Source organism: Lates calcarifer, unplaced genomic scaffold, assembly GCF_001640805.2.
Source record: "Lates calcarifer isolate ASB-BC8 unplaced genomic scaffold, TLL_Latcal_v3 _unitig_597_quiver_1020, whole genome shotgun sequence".
Taxonomy (NCBI): domain Eukaryota; kingdom Metazoa; phylum Chordata; class Actinopteri; family Centropomidae; genus Lates; species Lates calcarifer.
In genome coordinates this window covers 1-21300 of record NW_026117822.1, presented here as the reverse complement: position 1 = coordinate 21300, position 21300 = coordinate 1, and the positions used below count along the sequence as shown (strand labels likewise).

Below are 21300 nucleotides of genomic sequence, written 5' to 3'. Positions count from 1 at the left end.
GTCAGGACTTTATTGTATCATTGTGTGTTTTCATACAGCTCAGAGCCCAGATACAGCTGTGAAATATCCATCTATCCATCCAGATTGTTATCAGCACAAAGTTCAAAATCTAGAATCTGTGATGGTATGGGGTGTATTAGTGCCCATGGTATTGGTAACTTGCACATCTGTGAAGGCACCATTAATGCTGAGAGGTACAGAAAGGTTTTGGACTAACATATGCCTCCATCCAGACAACATCTTTTTCAGGGACATCCCTGCTTATTTCAGCAACACAATGCCAAGTCACATTCTGCACAAATTACAACAACATGGCTGCACAGTAAAAGAGTGCAAGTACTAGACTGGCCTGCCTGCAGTCCAGAGCTGCTATTCATTAAAAATCTGTGGCGCTTTTTGTCAATGTCAATTGTCAATGTTATTTCTATAGCACATTTAAAAACAACAAGGTTGACCAAAGTGCTTTACAAATGAGAGAAGATTAAGAAAGAATTAAAGAAACAAAATAAAAGCATAGATCAATAAAATAAAATAAGACTAAAAACAGGCTAAAACAAAAAGACACCACAACATAAAATAATCTGATGGGAGTCAAGCTGAACTCAAATTAAAACCCAAGGTAAAAAGGTGGGTTTTAAGATGTGATTTTTGAAGTGCAAAATATGACAACAGACTGTTGAGTAACTTAAGATGTACATCAAGTAAGAATGGGAAAGAATTTCACTTTCGCAACTTCAGCAATTAGTGTCTGCAGTTCCAGATGCTTACTGAATGTTGTTAAAAGACAAGGTGATGAAACACAGTAAACATGCTCCACTCCCAACTTCAGAAATGTGAGTTTATTTCAAAACAAACAAACAAACAAAAACAATCACGTTTATCAGTTTGAACATTAAATACCTTGTCTTTGTGCTGTATTCAGTTGACTATAGGCTGGTATGGAGAAGCAAATCACTGGATTCTGTTTTTATTCACATATTACATAGCGTCCCATACTTTTTTGGAATGGGGATTTATAGTTTGTAGTTTGAGTCCCGCCGAGACTTGACTGCCACTCCCGTACAGTAGGGGACAGTATACACTTTTACAGTGTGTTTACTTTCTGCCATGACTGAAGACGCAGAAGAAAAAGGAGGGGTGGGGGGAGGGAAAAAGAGGACAGGACCCGGACATTACTATGGCCACAGCTGACAGTGGCGTGAAACCTCTTCAAAATGCCATGAAAATGGCCAAAGTAGCGATCCAGCTGGACGGAGGGAGCAGACATGAGGTAGAGACAGTTTCCTGTGGTGACAGTAGAGATGTAAATAGACGGAGGCTGTGAGCGGGTTAACTAGCTAGCCTGTCACTTCAGCTCCGGGTTATAACCTACACACACTTTATGGACCAGACAAGACTAAGGACGCTTTAAGTATTATTATTCTTCGTCATTAAATACACGAACCACTAACTTTATCCTTTTTACTGACAGCTCATTGTTCATGTAGCTAATGTTATTTATATGATTTTAGACGTAAGTTTGCTTATTCCTCCAAAAACACGAGATATTCATCACTTTAACCGTGAGACTAATTAATCTGAATAACAAGCACTGTACTTTTATTTTTGAACTATTTCAGTAATGTCAGGTCACATTTGTATGGAAGCTGTGACGAAAAAAATAAAACATCCTGTATCACAAGTTTGTCATTAATTAGAGAAAACCTCGACCAGACTTCTCATTTTAAATACTTTTTTTAAAAAATCGCAGTGGTGGAAACAGTCCTCCTGAGCTGTAAAGAGTGAGAGACATGGTTATTGCCGGTTTGAAACACACTTTCAAGTTTGTTAAAACTATTTTATTTATGAAAGCAAGAAGGAGCTACTTCGGTACTTTTTCCATCTAGGCTACATTGGACCAGGTCCAGATTATATCCGTTGTACCTAGACTAGATTTGTAAAAATTGGATTAAATTACCACAGACAAGCGAAAGACTCTTTAAAATACAGTTTCAGATTTGTGAAACTTAATTTCTCTTCTTGAAAATGAAACAAACAAACCCCAAACCATTAGTTAGTGAAATAGTAGCAAGTCTTGATGAAATAGTTGTTATTATTACTACTAAAACTAATGACCAAGTCCTTTATCACCAAATGGAATTTCATATAAAACAGAAAAAAACTACCTAATTGATAAAATAAATCATAATTTATATCCTGTTCCAGGTCGTGGGGGGCCAGAACAGATCCCATTATTGGTTTGGCAACAGGCACTATATACAGACAGACAGATTGAATTAACTTGTACAGTTTAGGAAATTAATGCTGAAATGACCAAATCTGGCACTGAGACAAAATTCAGCAAGCAACAAATTGAATCTTGACATTGTGTCATGTTCTTGGTGTCACAGCTGAAGCCAGGAAACAGCAGGATGGTACCCAAAATGCAGATTCATAATCAGACAGATTGAGTGAAGATATTTTAATCACAAAAAGCAGGCTTACAGGGAGGAACAGGGAGCAAGTGCAAAACAGGTAATAGACAACTAAACCTAAAACTGGTATAGTCCCAGGTTGATCAGTCCATGAGGTGCAGGTGGTAAGAGCTGTCGAGCTAATGATTGGTTAAAGGTTTGAGGATGGGTGGGGTAGACAGGTGGATGGGAGGTGAGGGAAGAAGACAGGAGCTGAGGCCATGGATCATGACCCTTGGGTTATGAATCTAATTATTTCCATATAAGTGAGTATGTCTAACAATTAAGATTAAGATAGACTTTATTTATCATACTTGTGAGAAATTCACTCATTACAGCAACAGTGAGAACAAACTCAAAATACAATATTAAAAAGACAGATGGATAAACATAGATTAAATTAGTGCAAAAGCAGCATAAAACTCTGTAATAAACATAAATGTGCAGTTTCTATTACAGAAAAAGGTGATGATCAGTGAGGTAGGTAAAAAGTATGTGCAAAAAAGTAACCAGAAATGGAGTCCAGAGTGCAGGTTTATTGTTGAGTCAGACTAGTGTTGTACAGTGTGATGTACAGGGCTTTTGGAATAAATGACCTGCGGTAGCGCTCCGTCTTACACCGTTGATGCAGCAGTCTGTTGCTGAAGGAGCTGCTCAGGTCACCCACAGTCTCATGCAGGGGGTGGGAGGGGTTGTCAGCTGTCAGATGTCAGCTTGGCCAACATCCTCCTCCCACCCACATGCTCAGTGGAGTCTAGAGAGCAGTCCAGGACAGAGCCGGCCCGTCTTACCAGCCTATTCAGTCTCTTCCTGTCCCTCTCTGAGGATCCACTACACCAACAGACCACTGCATAAAAGTTGGCAGAAGTCACCTCAGAGTCATAAAAGGTCCTTGTCCCAGTGGCCTGCACACACCAAAGGACCTCAGTCTTCTCAGTATGTGGAGATGACTCTGGCCCTTCTTGTACAGGGTGTTGGTGTTGTGAGACCAGTCCAATTTATTGTTCAGGTAAACACCCAGGTATTTGTACTCCTCCACGACCTCAATGTCCAAACCATGGATGTTTACTGGTGCAGTGTGAGGTGACCACCTCCTTTGTCTTGCTGGGGTTGATGTGCAATAAACAAATAAGCATGACACTGATGTGACATTATCTCTGTACAAACAACCACTGAATTGATTGATGAATTGCATAATATTGATAATGATCTCTGTGTGAATCTTGCATTATTTACTGTCCAGCTTGAAAATAAAAGGATTTGACATGTTTGTGGTCTCTCTGCAGGAAGCTTACTGTGAATACCTCCGGACCATCAACTATATATCCCATGCACTTTTGGAGGAAGCCGGGACACAAAGTAAGATGTGAGAAAAGGCATATGACAATATGATGTTAGATATATATACTGAGATGCAGAAAGATGTATGTTGGGGTCAACTAGGTATTACTGGCTATCAAATTAGTAAAAATATTAATATTAAGTAACTAATTATTATACAAAAAGTAGGATTTAATTTGCATGAAATCCACCTCGGGGCACCAGATAGCCAGTTCAATAAATCAGTCTCATGAACTATACTAATTATTAATTTGGAACCGTACTTAATAATTAAGTTAATAACTACAACCAAAATTACCATATCAATAGTTAGTAAAAGTAAAAGTCGTTCTGCAGCGTAGAGGTTGGTAATACTCACTTTGGGCAACATTAAAAAGACCAGCACACTATTCAGTGTTCAAACATGTTTATTTGAACAAATACTAAATGAAATGACAAAACGAAGATGCGTTTGGTGTGCTGCTAGCAATGTCCTGTTGTGCTGATGAAGTCCAGTAAACTGCAGTTGTCCTGGCTGTGTAGTTCCAGTGTCGTCATCCTTTGTTCTTCTTGCAGAGTTAGGTGGTTGAGGCTAACTCTCCTCTGTGCTGTGGTATGGTTCCTTTTTTTGAACCCAGTTGGCAGACCTCGTGTCGTACCTGTGTTTGATCATAAATCTCTTTTTGGTAGGCTCTCGCGTTGCTACCAAAGTTCAGTCCAGTGCAGGCCTATGTTTCAGGAAGGCCTCATGGAGGTCAGAGAGCAGAAGTGACAAAAGCAGAGCTCAACTCCTTATGTGAGGAGCTGGCTGAGAAGACAGAGAGACTTCTCTTTAGAAGACCCAAGACAACTCCTGAGACTGCCCAACTGACAGGTGACATCACAGAATTTGGCCATGCAGTGACCTATTGCAGCTGGAGTTGGAGGTTTCACACTTAGGTGTGAAAAGGTGAAGGACGCTGCAAGACTGAGTTCAATGGCTTTCCTTTGTCTGTAGAACAAAAGGAACTATTTGGTCTCATCCTCCATTTTGAATGGGCTGAGTCCCAACATGTAGCAGCAAGTTAAACAATTGCTGTTTTCATCTGATAAAGTCAGATTTTATTTAAAAATGTATCAAACTGCTATTGAGAGCACAGTAACAGTTGAGCCTGCCTCATTATCTGGTAAGAACTGTTACATCAGTAGAGACATTGGTTTTTATTTATGTCTCTCAGCTACTTTATGCGTTTACTGTGATCATGTGAAATCCTTTGGTTTCTCATTTTATTTTGTGTAAACTCACCAAAACCAAATGTCCTATCACCCAAATTCAAGTGGCAATTAAGTATTGACACTAAAGAAAGCAGAGTATATACAACATAATGTGGTCAGACCACACACTACAGGCATCTGGTATCGTTAACATTGGTGTGCTGTGGGTTTTTAATTTTACTGACATGGGCATATTCATATTGAATTAAATAACAGGAAATTCTCAGCCCTTTGCCAACATCTAGTACGGACCAATTGAAACTAAAACGTAAGAATGAATTTCAAGCAAATAGACATTATGTTCACTCACTTCACATGCTTGTAAAATCTCACTGCTGGGTCATTTTGCAGATTTATCTTTCTGTCTTTTCTTAAAGTTGGGTTTTACAAGTGGTTTGAAATGTTTTGGAATACCAAGTAAGAGTAACGACCTGAGGTCTGTACTACAAAGGGAGTTTAACCTACTCTGATTTAACTCGGGGTTATCAGTGAAAGTCGGGGTTGACAAACCCTGACTGCCTCGGTCTGTGTTAAACGGTACTACAACGGTGGTTCAGATGTCGGTAAATTGAGTCGGTGTTAACATAATCGGAGTCAGTGCATGTTCATAAAACAGGCGTGCACTGTATCTCTCAGATGAAGAGGACACGTTAATTCTGTGGATTTACTGAGGAATTTAAATTCAATTCAATTCAATTTTATTTATATAGCGCCATATCACAACAACAGTCATCTCAAGGCACTTTTCATATAGAGCAGGTCTAGACCGTACTCTTTAAAATAGGTATTTACAGAGAGAGACCCAACAAATCCCACCAAGAGCAAGCACTAGGCGACAGTGGCAAGGAAAAACTTCCTTTTAAGAGGCAGAAACCTCGAGCAGAACCGGACTCAGGGTGGGCGGCCATCTGCCTCGACCGGTTGGGTTAAGAAGGAGAGAGAGGGGGAGAGGGGGGGAGAGGGGGTAGAGAATAGCGAAAGAAGGACATAGCATAACACAGGTTCCATATCAGATGTAAGATGAGGCCAGTAATACAGCAGTAGTAATGATAGTAGTGATAATTAGTGATAGTGATAATGGCAGACCTTAGTGATAATTAACTGCTAACAGAGCAATACAACTAATAGCAGTATAAGTAATTTCTAATTCTAGCAGCAGGTGTTGAGTGGAGTTGTAGGAGCAGCAGGAGACTTGTCATCACAGATCAGACTCTACAGCTCCAGAGGCAGAAATACCTGCAGAAAGAGACAGAAGACGAGAGAGAGACGGAAGAGCACAATACTACAGGAAAGGGGAGATACTGAGTTAGTAACATGTAACATGGGATATGAATCCATATTGAGTGGAGAGAGAGAGAGAGAGAGAGAGAGAGAGAGAGAGAGAGAGAGAGAGAGAGAGGAGCTCAGTGCATCATGGGGGACCTCCCGGCAGTCTAGGCCTATAGCAGCATAACTAAGGGATGGTTCAAGCCTGAGCCAACCCTAACTATAAGCTTTATCAAAGAGGAAAGTTTTAAGCCTACTCTTAAAGGTACAGAGGGTGTCTGCCTCCTGGACCGAAACTGGGAGAAGGTTCCACAGTAGAGGAGCCTGATAACTGAAGGCTCTGCCTCCCATTCTACTCTTGGAAACTCTGGGAACCACCAGTAAACCAGCATTTTGGGAGCGCAGAGTCCTGGTGGGATTGTAGGGGACTATGAGATCTTTAAGGTAAGATGGAGCCTGACCATTAAGGGCTTTGTATGTGAGGAGGAGGATTTTGAATTCTACTCTGGATTTGACTGGGAGCCAATGTAGAGAGGCTAACACAGGAGAAATGTGATCTCTTTTCCTAGTTCCTGTCAGTAGTCGTGCTGCAGCATTTTGAATCAGCTGCAGAGTCTTTATAGACTTGTTGGGGCAGCCTGATAATAATGAATTACAGTAGTCCAGCCTAGAAGTAACAAATGCATGGACTAGTTTTTCTGCATCTTTTTGGGACAGAAAATGTCTAATTTTGGTGATATTATGCAGGTGAAAGAAGGCAGTCCTAGAAGTTTGTTTTATGTGTGAGTTAAAGGACAAATCCTGATCAAAGATGACTCCCAGATTCTTTACAGTGGAGCTGGGAGCCAGGGCAATGCCGTCTAGTGGAGCTACATTATTAGAAAGTTTGTTTCTGATGTGTTCAGGACCAATTATAATGATTTCAGTTTTATCTGAATTTAGTAGTAAGAAGTTGCTTGTCATCCAGATTTTAATGTCCCTAAGACAAGCTTGGAGTTTGGCTAGATGATTGGTTTCATTAGGTTCCATTGACAGATAAAGCTGTGTATCATCTGCATAACAATGGAAATTTATGGAGTGTTTCCTGATAATATTGCCCAAGGGCAGCATATACAGAGTGAAGAGGATTGGTCCAAGCACTGACCCTTGTGGAACTCCATGTCTAACTTTTGTGTACATGGAGGAGTAGTTGTTAACATGTACAAACTGAATCCTATCAGATAGATAGGACTTAAACCAGTTTAGTGCCGTTCCTTTAATGCCAATAAAGTGCTCCAGTCTCTGTAAAAGGATGTGATGGTCAATTGTATCAAAAGCAGCACTGAGATCTAACAAGACAAGTACAGAAACAAGTCCGTTGTCTGATGCTATCAGAAGGTCGTTCGTAACTTTTACAAGTGCTGTCTCTGTGCTATGATACAGCCTAAATCCTGACTGAAAAACCTCAAATAAACTATTGTCCTGTAGAAAGTCGCACAACTGTTTTGCAACTGCTTTTTCCAGGATCTTAGAAAGAAAGGGGAGGTTAGATATAGGTCTGTAGTTGGTTAATACATCTGGATCTAGAGTGGGCTTTTTTAAAAGAGGTTTGATTACAGCTGTTTTATACGACTGCGGAACATAACCTGTTAACAAGGACAGATTTAACATATCTAATACAGGACTGCAAATTAAGGGCAGAGCTTCCTTAAGCAGCCTAGTTGGGATGGGGTCTAAGAGACAGGTTGAAGGTTTAGATGCTGAGATAATTGATGTGAGCTGGGCTAGGTCGATGGGAGAAAAGGAGTCAAGGTTAGGTTTTGCAGCTGACTCTATGGATCCTGTGTTATGGCATAAATCTGTACTGATTGAAGGCAGGATGTGATTAATTTTACCTCTAATGGTAGAGATTTTATCATTAAAAAAGTTCATAAAATCATTGCTACTGAGGGTTATAGGGATGCGTGGATCTATAGAGCTGTGACTCTCTGTCAGCCTGGCTACAGTGCTGAAGAGAAACCTGGGGTTGTTCTCATTATCCTCTATTAATGATGAGTAATAGGCACTTCTTGCATTACAGAGGGCCTTTTTATATCTTTTGACACTATCCTGCCAGGCTAAGTGGGATTCTTCCAGTTTGGTGGAACGCCACACTCTTTCAAGCCTACGTGCTGTTTGTTTCAGTGTACGGGTTTGGGAGTTGAACCATGGAGCTTGCCTCTTTCTCTTTATTGTTTTCATTTTTAGGGGGACGATGGAATCTAAAGTGGTACGTAATGAGTCTGCAACACTGTCTACAAGATGATCAAGCTGGGAGGGAGTAGCTTCTGCAAAATTAAGATGAGGCACTGGACCTAAGTTAGTGGGAATCATTTCCTTGAATTTAACTACTGCATTATCGGAAATATTTCTAGTCAGGATGTTTTTTGCTGATAATGCATAATCCAGCAATATGAAGTCGAAAGTGATTAAGAAGTGGTCTGATAGAATGGGATTCTGTGGGAAGACTGTTACATGTTCAATGTCAATACCATAAGCTAAAACAAGATCGAGAGTGTGACTGAAACAGTGAGTGGGTTTATTTACACACTGAGAGAAGCCAATACAGTCTAGTAAAGAGGAAAAAGCAGAGCTAAGGCTGTCATTGTTGACATCAACATGAATATTGAAGTCGCCTACAATAATAACTTTATCTGTTTTAAGAACCAAACTCGACAGGAACTCTGAAAATTCAGATAAGAAATCAGAGTATGGACCAGGAGGACGGTACACTACAACAAATAGAATTGGCTTTAATGTTTTCCACCTTGGGTGGGACAGAGTAAGAACAAGACTTTTAAATGAATTATAATTGAGTTTAGGTTTAGAGTTAATTAATAAAGTGGAGTTGAAAATGGCTGCGACTCCACCTCCACGGCCAGTGTCTCTGGGAATGTGAGTATTAATATGACTGGGGGGGGTTGATTCATTCAGGCTAACATACTCATCCTGACACAGCCAGGTTTCAGTTTCAGAGACTCTAACGACACAATGTAAAACCCCGGCTGCCAAGAAAGCCAGGGAGACTTGTCACATGTAATATCAGATGTAAGGACACAGACACGTGGGTCACATGTCTGAAAATGACATGTGACCCACGTGTTAATGATGAACACTCAGGCTATATATGTATGAATGTAATGCTGTTATGTTCAGTATGAACTTCATGTTAACAGTATTTCAGCCTCAGTGGAAACTGAACCTGGATAAAATAGAAACGGGTAAAACCTATCCACCTTTTGTAGTACAGGTTAATCGGGAAGTTACACCTGACGTCACCAAGTTACTCCTGAAGTTACCCTGATAAGCCAGTAACCTCGCTTCGTAGTACAGGCCTCAGGCAGCTTACTATGTCACTGTTACCTACATTTAAAAAGAAATCAATAATATTGACCTATTGACTTTTACTTGTTACTCACTCTCTCTGGTTTCGTTGCAACACTCAGTCTGTCTCTTTCATAATGTGCCCACTGTTTTGAACTGACAGGAAGTGAGCAGGATTGGAAAACAAAACAAAATGTTTCTTATTAAAAAAAAAAAAACAGGGAATGAGCAAGAGAAAAAGATATACACGTATATAAAGTTTATAGTTTAATTAAGTTTAAGTCTATTATGCATAGATAGACATGATATATGGTGTATACATTATTATACATATTGTATACATGTAATGAAATCATGCACATATGCCAGATGATCATATTATATACTGCTCTTGATGATCTCAGATGAAATTTATAAAAAAGAGAAACATCTCTGATGTTGCTGTCAGTGGATTGGCAGATGGGACCAGTCCAGACTTTCCTCACAAAGACAAACAAGAGTTAATCATTCTAACCAGACTTGAACTAATCAACCTGAATATAGTGCTTGATCATTGGCACACATGTGACTCAGATCTTAAATCCCATGTGATGACCTTCATGTAGTATTCATGTACCTGCATTAGCTGAATCATCCAGCAGTACCTCTCATAACTTTTTCTGTCTTCTCTTTCTTTCTGTCGCAGCCTCAGAGGAGAGGGAGATGGTAGCGGTGGAGCGGATGTTGAGACTGGCTGAGCAGTGCCTGGAGCGAGCCAAGTCATTTATAGAGAGGAACCGCCCTGATCCCCCTGACTTCTCTTCCTCTGCCTCTGCGTCCTCTTCCTGTTCACCTGGCCAATCAGAACCCCATCAGTCTGCTGTCCTCCCAATCACCACTGCTGCAAACACTGGTGAATACACCCCTCTAGTCATCTCTGAAACATAACATTCAACCACTGCTAACTTGAATTCTGCTTTAGGGGTTTCTCTCTGCTTGACCTCTGCTGTCACTGTCCCTCCATCTGGTGTTCCTGTTGACACAGGGTGTGAAGCAACCAGCCCAGCAAAGACTGGTCACCGCAGGGTGATGTCAGATGGTGGCGGGGAGCTCTCCCCTTTTCTGCCCCCTGAAGTCTTCCAGAGACTTCAAACAGTAGAGTCACAGGGCACAAGCAAAAAGTAAGGAGCTGTTTTTATTAAGGAAGGCAAATATTGTTCCATTCAACACAGCAAGGATAACAGAGAAGAACAAGAACCAGTCAGAATACCTTTTAGAACAATACATTTTGAACTGACCAACAGATCTAAACATCAACATCAACAGACAGATTCTTACACTCTTTAATGTCACATTTTATACATGTGGTTAGAGATAAATGAAAAAAACAAAACAATCAAATTTAATAGTCTTGCTTCTTCTCACTGCTGTCTTTGTGCTCAGTTCTCCTTATCCCTAAGGATATTTTGCATAAACAATATTAGATTGAATTTGCAGAACCATCTTCTTCATCACCATCTGTGAATGTTGTTGGTGCTTGTATGAGCTTTTTATCAGAATATCGTCCATGCTGATTTTAAATATTCAGCACTCTGTAAACAAGAGTTTAAACTGATAATAATGGTCTGACACACCCCCTAAGTAACATGTTGCCTGTGTATATTTTGTTTGTGTTTATGCATGCATGTGTGTGCTGTAGGGAGCTGACACCCATTGAACAAGCTTCACGTTTGAACCAGAAGTTAAAAGCCGATTATGAAGCTCGTCTAGCAAGGCTGACACCTGGTCAGGCCTACCAAAAGACATCTTTGGTGAGTGTGTGTGTTTTAGAGTAAAGGATGTAGGAATAAGTGTCATTTATTTGTTTTAATGATATAAGAACTGTTAAGTGACTTTTAGTTTGCATAAGGACTGAAATGAGACTTTTCAAATATGAAGAAGAGGTTTGAGTTTTTATATATTTGTGGACCAGGAGTGGTAGATTCTGTTTTATGCTCTCAGCAGGCAAAACTAATTCAGTCCAATTCGACAGCCCTAATTTAATTAATCTAATTAATTGATTCTCCTTCATGAAGGTTGTAATGTTCAGTTTTTATCCAAACAATTTTAGAGAGTTGTTGATTCAACTTTATTGAACACACCCATTAAATATTCACAGTGCTGGTGAAAAGTGAAACCTTGGATTTAATTACTGGTTGAACCTCAGTCCAGCTCTCCCAGTAACTGTGGATCAAATCAATGTTCAGTAGGAAGTTTCTTCCTACTGAGCTGGTTCAGCTCAGACATATTCTCAGGATGTCTGGTGTGAACATCTCTCTGAGCTCAGTCCGCAGCATCTCTGTTGGGTTCAGGTCTGGACTCTGACTACAGAAGGTGGACTTTCTTAGTCTGAAGTCTGTAGCAGATTTACTGTGATGTTCAGGGTCATTGTCCTGCTGATCTTCAGCTGGTGGACATTATCCTGGAGGATACACTGAGAAACTCAGGAATTTATTTTCACCCCGATGATGGTGAGCTGTTCAGACCCAGAGGTAGCAAAGACCCAGTTCATGATGCTCCCTCCACCCTGCTTCACTACTGGGATGATGTTTTCATGTTGGTTTGCAGAACCTTTTCTACACCACACACAATGCTGAATCCAATTATGTTTTTGGGTTTTTCGAGTCTCAGGTGATTGCTGTTGCACCATCTGACTAAGCTCTCTATCAGTCTGGGGTCATCTTAGTTTGAAGAGTAGTCACAGAACTAAATCATCTCTATTTGTAGAGAGTTTGTCAAACTGTGAACTGATGAATATCTGAAGTCCTTTAGATGATTTTGTTATCTTTTCAAGCAGATCAGCAGATTCTAAGTCTTCTAAGATTATTGTTTGCTACGGCCTGGATGACTGAAACAACCACTGTCATATCAAAAGGTTTGACTTTTTTCCACAAACATACGCAGCCCCTTCATCAGTGTGTTTCTCCTTAGTCCAAAGGAAAAGCTCAATTCTGATTCTTTAAATTTGATATACTAAACAGGTGTGGTGTAAACCCTGCCTCCTCTGTGATGCAATTAGTTAATAAAGAAAGTATTTAAAACCACGATAGCGCTCTGTAAAGCAAAAATAATTCCCAGCCTCTTTAAACGACATTCTGCGTGGTCTTATTTTGAACTATTTATGGTACTTCCTGTCTGTTACTTACGTCAGGTTGGTATCCTGGTAGTTGATGATAGGTGAATACCTGAGAGGGGGCGGGCTGTGTGGAGTCCTCCTCACCACATGTATTATTTAAGGAAAGATAACGCCACAGCTGAAAAACACAAAAACGTTCTCTGCTCGTCGGTTTCATTTCTTTGGTGAAAAAGGTCATTATCTGCAGACAGAAACACGATGGTAAGCGAGATGCCACATTTAACCTGTAGCTTGGTCAGACGTTTTATTTATCACCATCGTTATTCTAACTCATTTCTTCTGATATCCATTCTGTGTTGGACATTTTTTAAAGTAACGTGAACTTATCGTTTAGATACGGAAAATGTTTCGGTGTCAAGTGGAGCTCCGAGCGTACTGGAGAAAACTAAAGGCGTTTGTAAAGGTAAAGTTACAAGAGCTATTTAATTGACACTGCGGGGAGTTAACGTTACACATACATTCAGAGACGTCAGGAGCTGTGCGTCGGTCAGCAGGGAGCTAACAGCAGCTCTCGGTATTATCTTGTCGGTTCACTGTAACCGCCAGCCAGAAAAAAATGTTTTTTTTTTTTTTTTTTTTTTTTAAAGTATAATGAATTAAAAGATGTGTTCACGGTGAGTTTTTATTTTTTTATTTTCTATGGTATATCCGTGTAGTGAACAGCAGGAAAGCCGTTCCTTTACTGAAATTGGGCAATTATAATTTGTTAGTTTAGCATTTGGCTTTTAGCCATAACATTTTTGTTTCAATAAATAAAATGAATAAACCTCAGACCATCTTACAGGGAAGGTCTTTGGGTCTTACAGGACTCATTTCAGTCAACCAGGCAGTAGTTAGAGTATCACACAATCACACAAATTACTGTAGATGCAAAATGAATTATGGACAAATAAAACACAAAACTACGCCACAGTGCACTGACTTGAACTGCCAAACTCTTTACCATGCTTTACTCTGACAGATGCAGACACCTAACATGGTGAACCTACAGGACACACACTTGAGTCCAGTGTCTTGGCTCAGATACCATCCTCACCGTTTGTTTTATTTTTAAATTTTTTTACATGCAAAAAGGTCCCAGGCCAGATCCAAACCCAGTACCATGTAGTTATGTGACAGTGGTGTAACCGTTTTGCCACCACAGTGCTCCACCATGTCTACAATCTTTTATCCACACACTGTTGAATATTTCCCACAATTATAAATGAACATTTCAGTCAGATGGAGCTCAGACATGAACTCTTTCCTCTTTGCTTTGGCAGCAGAAACAGTCTGACATTACTGTCAGTGTTTATCTGCATCACATATTCACTCAGAATAAATCACCATCAGACTAAAGAGCAAAAATACTCAGTAAGTAAAAAGCATTTATGTATTTATTCACAATAAATCCTCAACCTGACTGATAACTGGAAATTATTTCTAGTGTTTCTATTCTAGTCATGTGATCATATTGTTCACATTTCTCCTTGTTAAATGTCATTTATGGACGTCGCTAGAACTTAAACGACCTGCAGCTATCAGCGTTACTTGTCATGTAATAGGTACACCTACTCATGGTTCTGCCAACGCTGCTTTTAACTAACAACTCCACCTCTTTCACACGAACACGCCCGGGAAATCCTGGGTTGACTTAACATGTTGATAAGCAGCATCGTAAGACCACTTAGCCAGACTGTGACTGTAAAGATATCCTGGGTATGTTGAACTTCTTTTATAGCACAGCCCTCAGCTCATTTAACCAACCAACCATTCAAACTAACTAACCATTCAACACAAAATAAACTAATTACACCAAACTCCTTTGGATAACTGCCTATGTACTGTGTATGGCAGTGTAGTTTGGGTTCATGGTGCTGAATGGTCCCAGCAGTGATGGTAAACCAAATCCTAAACTTTGTCACACAATACTCCTGAGTGTTTAACACTATGTAGGGTTGTGATACTTTCATTTCCATGGCTGACAGTCAGTTTGGTTACATGTAAAAGCTGAGTAGGTGGGAGAGGGTGAAAGCATTTGTCAGTGACCTTAGAGAGCATATGGCTATTTTCTGGATGTACCAGAAAAGGTATGCATGTATGTCTGTGAAGGTTTTCAGTATGCATTTATGTAAATGTATGTACCAGTGTCAACTAAATTCAAATCAAACTCTCAAAAATACCAGTAGACAGGACACTGAATAAAATTGTCCCAGAGGATAAAGTGTAGTGCGTATCATTGAATAACTGCTACAAATGTTTTATTTACCTTAAACAGACTGATGTCTAGCTTTAGGAACACCAACCTCCTCTTGCTCCCGAGAAGTGTGCTTGCTAAGCTAGTAGCCATTTTGAGAAGTCAGACAGATGCACATTACTGGGTCTCAGGAGGATAACTTCATTCACAGTTATGTTTATCACAGTTATGTTTATGTTGTCTGGACATTTGTTTGTGATGCTAACTGCTCTGGCAGATACCACCACAGATGTCATGCAGATCTTTGTTATGATGGTATAAATGTTGACTGTTGTATCTGTCCTTGTTGCAGGAACATGGTGATGGCTCATTTTTAGTGATTTAAGATGAAGCATGTTTATTTATGTTTGTTTAGACATGTTGTAGAGACTTCAGATGGGAGTTGGGATGGGCCAGGACATAATGGCTGCAATTTTCAGACTTAATTTTTTTCATCTAGTATGTTGAAACTTGGTATCTGACCCCTTGCTTGTCCTGATAATATTTACAAACTGGCTGTAATTTAATTTACAGCTTTATATTTGTGCTGAAATTAATGGGATATATCTCTGTATAAACTATTCACATCTTGATACAACACATGATTTTTCCTTGGTAATAGTTGATTTCATGAATGCATGTAATTAACTTCTCCTCCTCTGTTGCAATGCAGACACTCTCTCTCCAGCGGCAGATGATGGAGAACCTCATCATAGCCAAGGCCCGTCAGGATGCTGTATCCTTCTACGATTTTGATTTGATTCCATTCAGGAACCAGTGATTGATATGAGACAATATCATATGCTGATTTAACACTCACTTCCATTAAAATCAAATCACAAATGGCAACTAAAATATCATTTGACATTTTTATTTCTGAGCTCATTTAAGTGAAAAACAATCTTCTCTTTTAATAAAATAGATAAATCCTGTTCACTATGAGGTACCACATTTTAATATATTGAGCTTTAAGTTTTTCACATTCTATAAAGAAAAACTGAGAGAACATTAGATTCCTGTTTGTAAAATTAAAGCAGGGTTTTGTGTAAACCTGAGTATTTTATCTCAAAGTGGCATGGCTTAAACACAGCATGCACTTTGTCAGTTGACCTGTCCTTTCTCCAAAATCCAAAATGTTTCCAGACTGCTGATTTATTCTCCATTTCAAAGGAAAGGTGTGTCTTACAAATGATTATGTTGTGATGGACTGTGATATTATACGTCATGGTAGTGTTGGGTTAGTGAAGAAACGCTGTTCAGGCTGTTACGTTGAAGTACTGTTATTCCAGGTTTAATAAATATGTTTCCAGCTTAGAGGCGGTGAAGCCTGTCTGTCATGTTAGCTACCTGTAATCAACTGGGAGCTGGATTTGGAGGAGAGCTTTGGGTCCTCCCACAAAAAAGGGCTGAAAGTGAGTCAATGTAGGTAGTTCGGAGTTTTTGTTATTTTTGTCAGTGTTGGCCACACAGGAGCCAACAGTAGCCTGTGTTATTGTGTGACGAAACCAGCTGATCTCTCCGTGCTTCCTTTTTTATGATGTCTGATCAATGTTTTCAGTTTGGATTGATATTATTGGATTGTTGATCACTGAATCGATGTATATCGATGTATCATTACACCCCTACTGTTCTAGTCTATTAGCTACCAGACTATCATTAACATGCAAAAAATCAGGGCCGTAGTTGTTATTATAGTTTTTGAGAGAATAACTTAGATCAGACTCTGTCTTTATTGGTTCAAAGAAGGACCACTCCTCATCCTTACCTGCTCTGAACACATTTCCACCTCTGTGTTCTTTAACTAATGAATTATTCAGTATTCCATTATTGAATGGGTATTTTTCAGTAAGGTTATGGATGACCTTGTGACCAGTTTGCAAAAATGATTGTATTTGTCTGTGGTATATAGATGTACAGAATGTAGTTACCATTTCCATCAGGGGCTGTATTTATAACATATGCCTGATTTAAATTCAAAGGCATCATCACTTATAGCTGTTTGATGTGAGGACTGCAATGTTTGGAGGTTTCCTTAATGTTTGTTGTAACATTAGCTCCAGCGGAAGATGGAGGAGAGAAGACTTAGGCTACAGGAAGAGGCTAACAGGTACACCATGGTTGTCCACAAACACAATTGATTAGGTTAATTCTTTTTTTAGCCTCTCGCTTCTTTCTTTGATCACATTAAAAATGAGTTGTATCTGAGTATAAGTGCTTTTTTTTTTTTTTACATGCACCAAAAGCTGCTTCCCCCCTTAGATCAGAAAGCAGCTAAACTTACTTGCTGCTGTGACAACATTTGAAGCTTGACATGTGGCTGACTTGACTGAATCAGATTAAGTAAGACCTAAATGTTTACTTAATAGACACGTTGAAGGCTACAAATGTTGCATATAGTATATTCACTCCTCAAAAGACCACACCAGAGTATAATTTGTGTTTCATGTACCCTGTTTCAGGATCAGTTCCTTCTAGCATCTTTTAAACTTTGAAACTGATGTACTTACCCACCAGTCCTCCAACAGTTGTCTGAAAGGCTCCCTATAGTGCCTGTGGCTTTATCCATTTGTGTTGTTATCTCAGGGTAAAGCTCTCAGTAAATCCTTGGAAAAGGTTTAGTCAATTTTGGAAATCATTTAGAGCTACACAGTTGATGACTCTTGACATTCATGCATTCTAAGGTTTGTAAGTTCTGTGTAAATGTTTTCCTGTGTTTTGTTATTACAGGAGATTTGCAGCATCTGGTGCAATGACTGCAGAGGAGCAAGAGCAGCGAACTCTCTATACCAGCGTACTAGAGTATGAACAAGACCATGTAAGTTTGTGAGTGATCGTATAAACACATGAAATGATAATGACAGTTTACCAGAGCTCAGTGTGATCTGTTGGTTGGTCTATCAGGACATTTTGGGGTCTTCACTATCTGACCAGTATGAAATGGTACTGGTACTGAAATGGCTGAAATGCAAACAACTCTGTGTTCATATGAAGCTCTTTCAGTTAATAAGAGATGTTTCATAATAATGAATTAACCAATCAGATTTGTCATGAATTGTCTCTTTAGGATTGGCCCAAACTGTGGAAAGCCAACATGAAGGAGAATCCAAATGATGTTACATTAGTGTCACGTCTAGTCTCCTACCTGCTCAGGTAACTGACTGCAACACAAGCCTTTTAAAAACCAAAACCAGATCCCTGAACCACCTCAGCTGGCTTCTTTCAATGTGAAGGAGTAGTGGCTCTACACTGAGCTCCCTCCGAATGTCTGTGCTCCTCACCCTATCACTAAGGTTAAGCCCAGACACCTTCCCAGATCTCCTTACCATAGGTAAGGGTTGGAATGTAGATGTAGATGAATGGTAAATTGAGTAAATTCAGCTCCCTCTTCAATACAACGGTCCGGTACAGCGACCACATTACTGCTGACACTGCACCAATCCACCTGTCAATCTCTAGCTCTATTGTACTCTCACCCATGAACAAGACTCATCCCAAGATACTTAAACTCCTTCTCTTGTGGCAGCAACTCTTCCCCCATAATTATCACAATGTAATTTTTATGTTGAGATATAAAATGATAATGTGATTTTTTTTTTTTAATAAATAAATATAACATGGTGGATAAATGTTCAGTATAATAAATTTACATGCACAGAAAAGAATCGCAAACTCATGTCACGGTAATAGAGGTCTGATTGCATGAGTTAAGTTTTATATTAGTTGTTCTGAATGTTCTACATTGGCTTTGTGAAATGTTCCACTGTTAATTGTTTGCTATGTTCTGAAAAGTAAAAGTACATTAAAGTTATGTTTAAAATCACAGTTAGCTCTCTGCTTTCTGCAACTTTCACTCAGGAGCAAAAATCAGCCTTTAAATTTATTAGAAATAATTATTTGACATTGAGATAATTATCGATATCAACTCACATGGACAAAGATGTTATCATGATAAAAAATTTCATATCACCCAATCCTAACATCCATGATTATATGATCATCATATTTACTCATTCAGCTCTGCTTATATTTTCAAACTAATCTCAATGATAGCTGAACAGCAGATTTTTTTAGATGTGTTTAAAAGGTTCACTCACTCTGACTTGGTTGTATTGAATCATAGGTGTTTGTGTTCCCCCTCCATTATCTTTACAGACAGAGAATGTGTTTATTTACATTAAGTATGTGTGCAATGCTCTTACAAAACGATGGTGCACCCTGTGGATTCCTCTTAAAGTTGAAGCCATAATGTAGATGTAGACAAATCCACATTTCTATTTGTTCTCATTGTATTATTTGTCTGGTCCTAGTTGCCCTGAGTTGATCTGATTGCAACTTGAATAGCTGCTGGATGCTGTCATGGTTAACTTTGTAACAGGACATTCAACATTTTCATGCCAGATGAGGACTGACTAACATTTGTATTGTGTCTTCAGCCAGTCTGACCACCCTGTGGTGAAGCTGCTGAGGAAACACCAGTACCGGGTTTACAACAGACTCTATCCTATGATTAGCAAAAGCCTCCCCAGAGTCCTAACCTGCTGCTGAGACCCTCTTGCAGCACTCACACCCTGCTCCATCCAGGTAGGACCAGAACAGGGTGTTTTGTTACAGAGCTTTTCGGTGATTTCATTACCTCATTACCTAGGTTCATCAAAATGCTGGTTTCACATTTATCTTGAACTGTTAAGCTGTGTCCATAATCAGCGTCTTTTATATGTAGAGGTTGTATTTACTTGATGTGCTAAACATGTTGACTTTGTTATGTCTCTGCACCAAGTGACAGCCAAGGATGGAGGCATTATGTTTTAGGGTTGTCTGAATTTAATTTCTTTAAATTTGGCACAGCTGTTCACCTAGACCCAAGGATAAACAGCTTAGATTTTGGTGGTCAAAGGTCACTGTGACTGGCACAAAACACATTTTTGGCCATAACTTAAGAATTCACAATAACACTGTTCAGCTGCAACTGGCCTGGTTGACAGAGGCAAATAGCTGCAAGGCAGTAATTGTAGTTCTGTAAAGTACCTGTGTACAAAACACAGGTACATCTTGAATACACCTCTTTTAAATGTTCTATTTTTATCACATTAGAAAAAGTACAGTTTGTACCAGTTTGGCTCCATGTCAGGCACAGATTTATCAGGACAACAGATCAAAAGCAAACAAATCAGGACACCAAGTAACGCTATAACATATGTGATAGGTTACTGTAAATCACTCTTGTAGCACCCATTACTGTTATGCATTAGCAGTAATATATTTGTTTTATGTGGCTATGTTATGGGTCACACAGAGACCCAGAGGAAGCCAACCAGCACCGTGAGCAGTAGCAGCCAGAGCGTCAGCACCAGCTTGTCACTTTCCCCCTCGCTCTCTCATGACCTCCACGCCAACTGTGACAATGAGGAAGGGGAGGAGCTTCCTGCACAGGCGACGGTGGACCGGGAGAACTCGTTTGAAGATCTGGAACAGTTTCTGACCCAGATGGACTGGGCCCCACCCCACAGTAGCAGAGGTGACGTCGGCTCAGATTCAGACCCTACCTGTGATAGCTCAATGCTGAATGAGGGCCACACAGGAGCTGGAGATGAGAGCACTGAAAGAACATCTGAAGGCCATCGTCAAAGACATTCATATTGCAATTGGTGAGCATGATCATAGAGGATGGATATGTGTGTGTTAAGATGGGTAGAAATGATCTTACCATGTTTTAAGACTGAATTTTGCATTAACAGTCAAAGTAAAGGTTGCTGGATATTAAATGATGAAGGTGTTTTTTATATTTCAGATCAGCTTCTGTCATTGTGTTTGCTGTCCTTTGAGTTTCTAAACACAGCAAGTTCCAAAGACCTGTGCCTTGCCAGCATAGAGGAGGCTTTCTTCACACCCCTGTGGAGCGCTCTGGTGGCTCTTTTCAGGTAAATCCTTGTATCTAATGACATGCCTTCATGTCATGTTAAACAGGCAATGTTCTTACTGCTGTGACAGTAGTATGGGTCTACATGACATTGTAAATGCTGTTAATGACCAGTTAGACATGTGGAAAGTTCTGTTATCTAAAGCAAATGTTTTGACTGTTTCTGAAGTAGAAAAATACAAAATTATTGCACAGGAAGTATCTTTAAAATTTGCATTGCTAGATATAATCAATAGCAGGTAAGTCTCTACAGTAGCAGGTAATTTTTGGAGAGTTGTGCTCTCAGAGTTTGTCTCAGCTGATGACCTACACACTGACTATAAAACAAATCATTGAACAGTGGCATGTTAAACAACCATTGCTGGTTTGCTTTCATACT

At 39.6% G+C, this 21300-nt stretch overlaps 1 protein-coding gene across 1 annotated transcript; it reads left to right on the top strand.

Annotated features, from left to right (window-relative positions):
- The first annotated feature begins 1145 nt into the window (after positions 1-1145).
- LOC108879178 (VPS9 domain-containing protein 1-like) lies at positions 1146-20926 on the top strand. Its single transcript, XM_051069124.1, is given in 15 exon segments — positions 1146-1270; positions 3740-3812; positions 10321-10527; positions 10597-10795; positions 11314-11425; positions 13124-13192; positions 15678-15740; positions 17059-17111; positions 17732-17819; positions 18069-18154; positions 19438-19531; positions 20096-20183; positions 20298-20577; positions 20579-20649; positions 20793-20926. Coding segments are annotated over 15 exon segments (1710 nt in total). The 5' UTR covers positions 1146-1177.
- Positions 20927-21300: the final 374 nt, after the last annotated feature.